The following is an 11,592-nucleotide window of genomic DNA, read 5'->3' as shown; positions in this document are numbered from 1 at the left end:
TATCTTTAATGGGACTGCAATTGAACATAGAACAAACTGACAATCTTGGAAGCCCCTACAGGAGATGTTAACGCGTCCGGTGACTGAATTCGCTAACTCTTTCTAAATACTCATCATGAAGAAAGAACTTGTGCCATCATCCCACAGTTCTGAGACAAGAACATCAAGTTCATTTACATTCATGACAGGTTGAAAGGAGCATGCTTCTGCGTGAAGCATGGTAGACAACAAAGAAGAATTTCTATATGACGACAAGCAACTAGCAGACAGGATATCATCACTATTTTTTTTTTTTTTTTCAAAGATAAGGTAATCACATCGCAGTTTAAGATGATTGGGCGAGGGATATGTCAGAGGTTGACAAAGTTCCAGACTGATCAACGTCAAGATATTCAAATTCTTCCAGCACAACTGAGATATCTTCTTGGCTGATCTTTCCCATCTCTTTGAGCTTGTATATGACAAACTCAGCAGCACTATCATACAAGCAAGAAAAAGGTAATTAGTAATTGGAAAACAAAGCCCCTTAATATCTGGCAACAACTTAGTAAATGAGGAGCCCAGCGACAAAAGAACCAGCAATAAGAGTTTGCAGAATCAATTCTAGGCAGCAGATATACTCACCCAACTATACCATTATCATCAAGATCAGCAGCTTCAAGATCCACGTTGGTCATCGGCTTAGTAAGGACCCATCTAACCAGTTCCTTCCGTCTCTTCTCAGTGTTCAGCTCAGCAATATAAAGGAAAAATTGAGCCAAACAAAGTGTACTCATCAAAATCCAAAAAATTGCAAAAATACGCCCAGCCTTGGTCGAGAAACTTTTATCCCCGTAACCAAGGGTTGTGATGGTGGAGCAGACGCAGTAAAAGGCATCAACAATGTCTAGTTTCTCAACTATGGTCAGGAAGGCTGTCCCAACTACTATTAGCACCAGCAAAAAGATAAATACTGTTGCACACTTGTAGCTGACCTTTTGTGTTTCAATCTCCTCCGTCGTTTCTGTTGGTCCAACTTTTGGGCGTAAATTCAATGCTTTGACCAACAATACCTCCTGCTTCTCTACTAAGTAATCTGCTCCTCTGCTCAGCATCAGACCAACTAATGCCATCCCTGAGAATACAAAAACACAGGCTAGCAGTTTCGTAGCTACACTGTTAGGCACAAGGTCTCCATATCCCACAGTGGTCATTGTCACGATGCAAAAGTAAACCGAATCAAGAACTCCATCAGTCCTTTCTCCTGCAATCTGGTGCCTAACAATGTAAAAGCAGAAGGCGCCTACAGCCAGGTACAAGAATAAGAAAATGGCAACCTTCCTTATACTTGGATGGAGTTTATTGAAGATCGATTCAGACCGAGGAAGTGAGCCATCCTTTCCATTCAATTCTCCAGGGGTAAATTCTGCTAGTGGTGCACTTTTGCATCGGCGGAATCTTCTTCTGTGATTAATTTTTTGGTTAGTTTTTGGCGCAACATCAAGTGATTCAGTTAACAATGGTTGTTTTACACCACTCTCGGCCATCCAGCAAATGTAGAGCAATACCCTGCACGATATTAACAGCTTTAACATATTAAGGACCTAAGAAGCGCAATATATCACACTCTACAGACTGTGATGTAATATATAAGAAGTGGTTTTGCTAGCATCCTCGAAGTTCACTAGTACTACTTTCAAAGAAATATATTTTGTTTGCGTATTAATGCCAATAACGGTAGCTCATCTTTTAGATAAACCATACCTCAGCACTTTTCCAGATGTAATATATGTCATTAAAAATTTGACCTGAAAATGTGTTAGGGAAAACCTCCATATAGGATTGAATATGGCCAGATGGTCAAGGATCACTCTTCCTGATCTTCGACTGCTGGTTCAGCCATCCAAAACCCCATTCCAGCTCCTTATTTCCTACCCTTCCCTTCAAAAAAATTAACAAAAAAAGGAAATAGAAAAAACACCGTGAGAAAATAGCGCATCAAACCCCATTTAGTTTTGCAGCTCACGATTTGTAGGCTTCCATCCCTTTAAACTCCCAAGTTGATTGATCCCCCAAACGCAGTTTCGTTCTGTTTGATTAAAGATGTTAACTTTGACACAACTAGCTAAAATTACAGTAAGTTCTTGGACTTCTTACCTTGTAAAATTCCTCGCTTTGCAAGAAAGATCAGCTATTCAACAGTTACCGGAGCAGGACAAAAAGAAAAAGAAACTATTCTGAAGAAAGTGATTGGTTTTCAAATCAATTAGGCTAAAAGATAATACTGCAAAACCACAACTACAAGAAATCGATTTCCACTTCACGGCCTGATTAATCATCAAGAAAACAAAACATATACACTACAGTCCACATTAAAGAGTAACGAACCACTAGGTTTGAAAAATGAACACGAGGGGAGTACATATAAAAGTGGCATTATAATCAGATGAATTCAGATATGTAAGCAAGGCAGGGAGAAAGCAATTTACAAGTTAGAGAACGATGGGGTCAAGTAGCATAAAACCGCAAATGATCTGGGCTAGAAAAACTCACACAGTGGAAGCACAGTTTGGCAATAAGGGTTCCGTCCAGAAATTCTGGTTTTCTGCCGCACTGCAAAGTAGAAGGCTCGGAATCCTGCTCAGAATTTGCTAGAACATCGTGGATCCGAAGGGCTTGGCATCGTTTTCAGGATGACCCAGTTCCCGGGAGAAAAAGTTTCTGGATCAGTAGTGTTTCCAGTAGAGTAAAGCTACCGCGCTAATGTATAATTGACACATGCCCAATACCAAGTGTTAATTAATTGTACTTTACACAAATTATAGGATCAAATTAAAAAGGGAAACGAAGTTACCATCAACCTGTATATATAGTTATGAAAGCATTCGGCTGGACTTTATGAAAATATCCTACATTTGGCGAAAAAATAACAACAACAACAACAGTAATAATTTTGGTGCTCTTCAAAACTCTTTTTTTTCTTTTTTTTTCTTTTTTTCCTTTTGGTGGGGTAGTGGGAAGGGGAGGAGGGGGTGGGGAGGGGCTAGGTTATATTATGTAGGAGTTGAAAGTATACAAAAGTTTCAAAGAATATTACACTGTGGAGTTGTGGGGATGATTTATCTTCCTAATCTCTGCAGACTCGCTGACCTTCAGTTGTATAATTTACTTTCAGATTTGGTTCTGAATGGGGAGAAGATCAGAACGGAATCCGATATGATATCATTGTCGAAGCATATTTAGACTTTGGGACAAGTTGAGCTTGGCTTATCGTTTTCAATATAATTGATGAGTATCCACATAAGTCTATTGTTTTCCTTCCAAAAGAAAAAAAAAAATGGTCTATTTTTTAAAGCTTTGCCATTGCAACATGCTTACCATCATCATCTCTTACAGTATTAGACACTGTCAGTCAGGGACCATTCTAGACTCTTGACCTGCATCAACTCTTTCTAATAGTCCTGTTTTTGTTTTTCGTGTCAATTTTTTTAATTATCTTTCTTCTCTTTTTCTTTTACACATATATCGCATCACAGAAAGTATTGTAGTATTATTTTAAAAATCTATTTTAAATCATCTCCGATTCTTCATTTAGCTTAGGGTGCTTTCAAATACTTATGAATTTCCAAAAGTCAATTTTTGAATAGCTATAGAACACAAAGTTAGGTATCTTATAGCTCATGGAAAGTCATAGAAGAGCGCAAAAAGTTTTTTTTTTTAAAAATCAAATTATGAATCATCATCCGTGGCAATCAACTTATTAAACTCAGATCGAACAACGACTTGACTAAATTATTGGGTCGGGGATTAATTGATCGGATCGGTTGAACCATTATAAAAAATCCACTGACGTTAGTATGATGTCACAATTATTTTATATTTTTATAAGTTTTCAAAAATATTAAAATTAAATTCTTGGTTATATTCGGCCAATCATAGAAAATGTTTCAAATATATTAGACTTGCAATTAAATATACATCTAATAATTATATATAAAAATGTAAATTCATGGCAAAATATATCCATTCTCCAAAATTACTTGAAAAACTAAACTAATGCAAATTGGATGCTAAATTGATAAAATCATAGGAATGAAACACATATTGATTTAGAGATTATTCAGAAAAATGAGTCATTTTGATATTTACATTAAATGAATGGCATTTTTTATTTCTATTAATAAATGCATATATTACAATTTAGGTAACTCAAAATTATGTTTGGATGAAAAAAGAAAGAAAAGTTTGAGAACTGGGTCCAACAACACTGGTGGCAATCGTTCCCTGCAGGATGATAAGATGATGACGGTTTCGGTGCCGGCCACATGGGCCCAGCAAAAGCCGAATCATGTTCGACATTTGAATGGCCCAATTGGTCCACAGCCCGCCTATGGTCACGGCGTTTAAACTTTAAAAAGGCTCGTTCCAACTTCCAACAGACAAAAAATGGAGGGAAAGCGTTCGTGCTTGAGCAGTTCCATACCCTCCGACTTGCTCAGAAGAATTAGAAGTAATAGCACCACCATTATCTGCCCCAACTGAGGAACAGAAACTTCTCTACTATAATTTCACTTTTTAATTTTTGATTTCGTTTTGCAGAGCTGACGTTATCGATCCTCACGAATCTTTCCAATGGACAATCGCCGGTCGTTCAAATTGATCGATTCCGAAACTACTGCACCGAAACTTCTGGAAACTGGTTTGAACTCATGATTTTTCTCCTTGAATGCTTCGATCAAGTATTTTTTTCTAATTTTGGAATATCCATCCCAAATTTCTCGATTAATCTCAGTTGTCAGTTCAATTTCGAAATTATGTTTCAGCGTCATTCTTAGAATTTCTGCAACATGTCTTTTGTTTCCGAACAACGGGCATACGAGCTATTCTTTGTAGGAAATTAAGTTACTTCCCCCTTTTCTGGAATGAGTATAGTAGTGATGTTTCTAATTAGTAATTGACAGATGATGTGTGGAATTGAAACGAAATATAGTAATGACTAGTGGATTAGTGCCCTTGAGATTTAATTTTTTTTCTAGCTGAAAAAGAGAAGGGGAAAAAGAATTTCAGACGCATGAGATTCAAGCGTCTGATTGTGTTTGTGCAGCTACTGCAATTGTGGTATATCTGTGGGGAAGGAGCTATTGACGTTGCAGAGAGAATGTCATACTCGTAGACTGGGTGAGTGATGTACTTTGTTGCTGTATCCCAGACTATAATGTTTTTCTTTTTGGAAACCAGAAAGACAGTTCCTTGCTTTTACTTTGCTATCCTCTAAATTTTTTTTTCAAGAACCAGGTCAAACCTTAGATGACTATCCAGAAGACTGTTCAGCCAATTCTGAATCTTGATTCCTGTTAGTGCAAACCAAAGTTCATATTAATTTCTATATTGTGAGTTCCCTATTCAGATGTCTTGCTTCGAGTGCTGCTTGTAGTTCAGACACTTCTGCAACAAAACAGGCATGGTTCGAAAAGGGATATTTACTACATGCATCCTACAGTTTTCAAAGGTACAAAAAAAATTTCCTTGTTTTGAAATCAATAATGGTCCATTTCAAATTCCAGGATTTAAAAATTGAGGAATGAGTAATGAATATTGGTTCTGTCTTTGGGGTAGTTTCAGTGAAGGACTATGAATGATTTTATAAAATCTTCTCTACATTTAGCAAGTTAGCTCAATGATCTACATTCATCCCTAGGTATTGTCATACTTATAATAGGCTGATGAAATGGAGTCCCTATACCTGTTAGAGGAACGTATTTAACCACATATCATACTTTACTAGATCTTTGCATAAATCTGTTACTTAATTTTAACAGTTGTAAGGAACTTTCTTCCCTGTACTTCTAAGACAGGCATCTAACTATCATTTTATTTTTGCAAACAGAGCAGTCTGTTGTTGACCGAGCAATTAATGACATTTGCATTCTTCTGCAGTGCAGTCGTCACAACTTAAATGTGGTAAATACTGTTAATGTGGTTTTCAATTTTTAGTTGATCAATGCTGGATATACCTGTGATTCATAAACGTGTAACTGTAGTATTTAACTTGCCAAATGTTTCTAATAATATCTGAAACATATTTTGGCTTGCTTTCCTATGAACGCGTATGACGCGGGCAAAACTTAGGTTACCTCAATACTCACCTCTGTTATTTTCTCCTTTGCTGTGTTTGTTTAACCCAGAGTGCCTGCTTTTAGGATTTAAATTAGAGATATGTTTACATTCATTAAACTTTGTTCTGGCAGTAATTTATAAACGTCTTCTCTTCTGAATTAACTATTTTTCGCTTAAAGTTTCGGCTGACAAAAGATTTTAGTCTAACATACTTAGCTCTGTCTGTGACTATTTGCTTGCTTAGATGTTATGGGTTTTGCTTTGATGCTTTGCTCAAGAGTTCCAAGTGCTACTTACGTATGCTATAGCACATGGCCATGTCAAAATGCTGCCTTGATAATGCATGTGACTTTACTGCTATCATTTTGAATAATTCAAACTCCTTCAAAAGATTGCCCGACTATTCAGAAACTTATGACCACGAAAGTAATGCATCTGTGATTCTCTTGTGCAGGTATCTGTTGGAAATGGGTTGGTAACTTCTTCTGAATATGGCAAAAGTAAATTTCCATATCAAAATCACTGGAACTATGTTTCAAGCATGACATGTAGAAATGATGTGGTCAATGTGACACATGTCTCTTCCGCAAGTGGATTGTCTTACTAGTACTTGAAATCTGACATGGCTTCTGTTGGCTATCTCTCTCAACTTCATGCTTGTTAGTTTCATGAAAACTGCAGCCCTTATGATTATTACTTTTGCCTAATAAGAGTACCCTGTTATGATACTGATATCCGGTGCATCTGAGCTGAAGTTTTTTTTTTTTTTGTTTTTTGTCTCTAACCAAAAAAGACATTTTCTGTAGTTATCCTCAACGTGGCATTACCATATTTTGTCAGCAAGATGTGATTTTACTGTATTGCAAAACTACCAATCACTTTTATATGCTGAAATTTTCTTCTGATTTTTTATACCGACTTCAATTGATATTATGACAGTTGTGGCCCTAATTTACATCACATATTCTTCTGATGTAGAATGGTTATGGGTTGGCTCAAATTTTCAGAAGCTGGGAGGAAATTTGATTGCATCAACAATCCTAACACGGTAAAGATGAGAATAAATGTTCACGTTGAAATTTTCGGATGAAGCTGGGATGAAAGTTATGGCTATTTTGTTTGTTGTTGTGCAGGCTTATCCTGTGCCTGTTCATGTGGAAGATGTCGAAAGTATCCGGTTGACAAAGACATGGATATAGCCTTTCTTTGATACTACAATTCTGTTCAATAGCTTAGAGCATTCGGTCTCTTCCTCCAACAAGGACATACTTAACATGCAAATTGGCTGAATCAAAGTTTATCCTAGCATGCTATAGTAGTCTGCTATTAGATTTAGTTTGCTAGCAAAGGTCAATATAAGCAAAATGGAATCTTGTGATCCTTAATAGTTGCAAGTAGATATAATTGGTGTTGCTCGGTATATATTAGTTGTCGAGAAAGAATCAGGTATATGATTTTTTCTTAGCAAACTGGTGCTCGTTATCATTATGATAATTTAGATTCTTATTTTTAACCATTTTTGTTCTTCATATACCCTTCAGTATTCCAGAGATTAGCGAATGATTCTTTTTGCACAAGAAACCGTTGCATTGTCGTCACAGTGAGTTTAGTATTCCAGAACTAGTGAATGATCCTTGTTGCACAAAGAAAGAGTTACATTTTCATCACAGTTAGTTTTCTTCTGGTTGAATTTCATTGCACAATTATATAATTTGACGTCTGGTTGTTAGGGAAGAGGCTATCCTGATGTGCCAACGAGAAGGTAAAGGCTGTTGTTCCGATTGCTGTTGAGATATGCAACATATGACCTACAAGATTCTGGTTGGCCATCTTAACAGTAGCTATTGCTTTGCCTTTCAACCAGATTTTTGCGCCTCCTTATTGAAAAGCTGCATCTGCCCGCCTATTGTTTGGTAGATTGTGATCCTTATGGCATTGATATCTTGACAACTTACAGATTTGGTTCTATGGTGAGATCTCATAACTGAAGTATTTTTCACTCTCAATACATATTGACCGCGTGCTAGCATAATCAAATTCTTATGTACGTGTAATGGAGATGGGAACCTGCAATTCTGCTATAAAATAGAAGCCTGATTACCTGGTTCATTGACTGATATCTTTCTCCCGATTTTGAAGCAAATGGCCTATGATGCAAAATTTCTATGCGTTCCAGAGATAAGGTGGCTTGGTGTTTTTCCATCCGAAGTTGAGAAGTATTGCCTTCCTCAACATTGTCTGCTACCTTTAACTAGAGAAGGTAAGATGCATGCTCAAGGATAGCCTCTTACTCGTTCCCTTTCTATTCTTTTCTTGCTTTTGTCTTTTAGTGTGTTTGGCGGATTCGACAACTTGAATTTGGCATACTTCATAATACATCTCATAAAAGTCCTGAATTCCTTGTCAGATAAGACTAGAGTTGAAGCAATGTTACTAAGGTGTTACTTGCGACGCGAAGCACCTCAGTGGAGGTTGAATTCTGTGTCTTTGTCTCATTGGTTCTATTTCTCTCTCTCAACGCTGACAATTTGGTCATTTTTTTTCAAAAAAGGTTTGAACTGGACTTGCTCCTTGCTCGAGGACTCAAATGTGAGATAGAAGCATTATCGGTGCAGTCACTTTCATTCTTGTCTGAGGAGTATCTTCCATCCAAGATCCGAGGAGGAGTCTACATCTAAAATAGTTCGTTATTTGGAACATGAGAGGACCTCCTTTTTGATTTATAGATTGTACACCGGCCCCTTTTATTTTTTTTTCCCTGATAGATTGTACATTGGCCGCTGGTCAGGTTAATATTCTTAGGATCAGTACCTCTATGCATGAATGCTAAGAAGTTTATAAATACACTGATCGGGCCTGTTGTGTGGAACTATTTTGCTCAAGCTCTGGACACCCAATCTATATATATATATATATATGTATTAAATTTTCATTGTTTCCAGCAAATCTTCAATGTAGTCAATATAGCACGATCACAAGTTGGTAAATGTTTTCCCAAGTCCCCTCATAAGATAAGAGACAGTTTCTAATGAATCCGATATAATCCTCTCCAGATTAAGGCCTTGTTTGGATTGTTATTTTTCGTAAGAAAATTATGTTATTTTCCGTAATCACATTTTCCTATTATTTTTTTCCCTCGCATATATCAAATCGCTATAGTAATCTTTTCATGAAAAATCATGAAAAATGCAATCCAAACACAACCTTAAAGTTTTGCTAATTATGTGCAAGTCCAGAATTAAAGTTACAGTTAAATATGTTCATCATCATCATCATTTAAATTCCTTCGCCAAACAACCAAAAAAAAACAAAGAAAGACGCGTCTTATTTTGCCCCTCATTGTAACCTCTCATGCTACTATATACGATCAGAATTTATGACGATTGCGAGATCTTCAACTTGTAAGGAATAAACTCGGTTCATGCAAGAAAAAAGAATGTCCAAAAACGGGTGAAAAGGCCAAAACATGGAATGGAAATTTTCTCCAACATTGCTGGCAGCAATTACTAGGGTTTTTAATTAAGTGCAATGAATCGGATATACATGGAAAGTCTTTAATTAAGGTAGCGAATATAATATATTGAGCGTATCTTTAATATATTATAATGGAAATTTTCCTAAATTTCATTCCAAGAAGGCTAAACCGTATCTATAAATACCATTGCATTCATACTTCTTTTTCACGAAGTTAGATACTAGCATTCACCCTGTTTTTGAGGCAGTTGGAGAACGCGATCGAGGGCAAGTTCTGATGGCGTTGCACGCAGAAGCGGTAATAAACCAAGATTTATTTTTTTTGCTTTTCGTTCAAGCCTGTTTCAGTTTTTTTGATGCATATGTGTTGATTATTATGCTCTCTCTATTGGATTTGTAACGCAAAATTATGTCCCCCTAATTAAAACGGTGGCCTTTGTCTAGATAACAATAATAATGTCTTCGTTATAAGCAGATATATTAATTTCATATTCATTCACTCTAAATTTTGGGTTTATCGTTAATAGTCGTTGGTGCAGGATGTGTGATGACTTGCATAGTTAATTATAAAAAAAAAAAATTCATTTTTTTTTGTTTGATAAAAAGATCGATCGACAATCTTTGATTCTACAGATTAATAATTCCTTGCGTGTAGATTTTAGTTTACATTGACTCCACTCTTTCATTTGATGTTTAGCGTTTTAAAATATATTATTCTTAATCTTCCAGTTCTGGTTTACCTTTACATGCGAGGATAAAGACTTATCCCTACGTTATTTGTAAAAACCAAAGTCTTGAATATTTTGTCTTTGATTGTTGTAGAATTGTCTGATGAGAATTAACATCCGCTGTGAGGCATGCAAGATGAAGGCTTGTGAAGTCTTCAGCTCTGTAGTCGGTATATATCTACTCCTAATAATTAAGCCGCGTACTCCATCAGTGCTCTTTGATTTCGCTTTCTCCTCATTGCAATTAATTTTTTTTTCTTGATTAATTTGTGTTTTAGGAGTCTATTCGGTCAGGATAGATCCCATTGAAGGGATAGCTTGCTTTTATGGTGAAGTTGAGCCTACAGAACTCATGAGTGCCATAACATCATTCAACAACAGGCATGGGCATCTGGTTCATGCCAATGTCAAGCATCCAGAAATCAACGGCGATGGTTCGCGTAATTCTTCTGGCCCCGGCTACACTTACGGGTATCCCTGCGGCTACACTTACGGAAGAATACATCCTACAGCTGCATACCCGCATAGGAGGGTGTACCGGCTCCACCGCCCTCCTATAGGGCTGATTCCACCACCTACGTACATGCCGGAGCTGCCTCGGCGACACCGCAAGGGGTCCTTCAAGTGCTTTGGCATGTGGTGATCTCCTCAACGGTTGATTGCAATGTCAACGGCTGGCTTCTTTTCTATATCTTCTACAAATAATATGCTGCTTGCTATTTCTCTACGTAGTTAAATTTCGTGTTTGTTTGGGTTTCTGTTATTGGAGTTCGAACAATTAGTATGAGTTTGAAACTTGTTTGGTTCGGCCTTTTCATGAGGTCTTATTATGCTACTAGCAATAAAGACATCATGCAAAGGCGAGTGTTTTAGTTCTTAATTAAAAACCATTGGTGGTTTGCTTATAACTGCATGTGGAGTGTTTTGATGATCTCATTTCTTCCAAGCTTGGGGACTAATTTCAGTGTGCCAACTCTCAAGTTGAACTAACAAATTGCTTGTCTAAATAACAAGGGAACGCCAACAACACTGCAACAAAAGTGAAAGAAATTATGCAGACAGACAAAAGGGTTGAGCTTATACTTTTAGATACTCGTATGAATGACGGGCGATATATTGAGCCACAATTGGTAGAAGAATCATTGTTGCGATTGTTACAAAAAGTAGCCTCATCCTGTAAATTTGATCGATTCACATTAATGGTTGCAGTTTCTGCAACGACTCGATTCTTACATGCAAAGCGCAGTAAATCATTCATCGAGGGTGTGAGTGTGACTCGATCTCCATGTAGAGT

General features: G+C 36.9%; 2 protein-coding genes across 9 annotated transcripts; one reads left to right on the top strand and one right to left on the bottom strand.

Annotated features, from left to right (window-relative positions):
* On the bottom strand, positions 1-3,246 carry LOC113690392 (two-pore potassium channel 1). 8 transcript variants are annotated; one of them, XM_072059495.1, is made up of 5 exons: positions 3,077-3,246; positions 2,137-2,739; positions 1,744-1,920; positions 625-1,548; positions 1-476 (listed from the first exon to the last, which is right to left on the bottom strand). In XM_072059495.1, the coding sequence occupies exons 3-5, from the start codon at positions 1,773-1,775 to the stop codon at positions 326-328; spliced, it is 1,107 nt and encodes a 368-aa protein (XP_071915596.1). In that variant the 5' UTR covers positions 1,776-1,920; positions 2,137-2,739; positions 3,077-3,246; the 3' UTR covers positions 1-325. The 8 variants fall into 8 exon arrangements, with proteins under 8 accessions (XP_071915596.1, XP_027064068.1, XP_071915599.1 ...); XM_027208267.2 differs by having other exon boundaries at positions 2,533-2,739; XM_072059498.1 differs by having other exon boundaries at positions 1,810-1,920; positions 2,533-2,739; positions 3,077-3,245.
* A 1,146-nt stretch (positions 3,247-4,392) lies between these two features.
* LOC113690022 (meiotic recombination protein SPO11-1-like) lies at positions 4,393-8,956 on the top strand. The gene is made up of 15 exons (XM_027207847.2): positions 4,393-4,489; positions 4,579-4,678; positions 5,084-5,157; positions 5,387-5,488; positions 5,867-5,940; positions 6,551-6,567; positions 7,075-7,144; positions 7,230-7,266; positions 7,492-7,542; positions 7,638-7,696; positions 7,827-7,858; positions 7,961-8,066; positions 8,236-8,356; positions 8,504-8,567; positions 8,648-8,956. Exons 1-15 carry the CDS (start codon positions 4,426-4,428, stop codon positions 8,772-8,774), a joined length of 1,098 nt encoding a protein of 365 aa, XP_027063648.2. The 5' UTR covers positions 4,393-4,425; the 3' UTR covers positions 8,775-8,956.
* The last annotated feature ends 2,636 nt before the right edge of the window (positions 8,957-11,592 follow it).

The sequence above is a fragment of the Coffea arabica genome, chromosome 7e (genome assembly GCF_036785885.1).
Source record: "Coffea arabica cultivar ET-39 chromosome 7e, Coffea Arabica ET-39 HiFi, whole genome shotgun sequence".
In the NCBI taxonomy this organism is placed as follows: Eukaryota; Viridiplantae; Streptophyta; class Magnoliopsida; order Gentianales; family Rubiaceae; genus Coffea; species Coffea arabica.
This window is presented reverse-complemented; position numbering and strand designations above follow the sequence as displayed.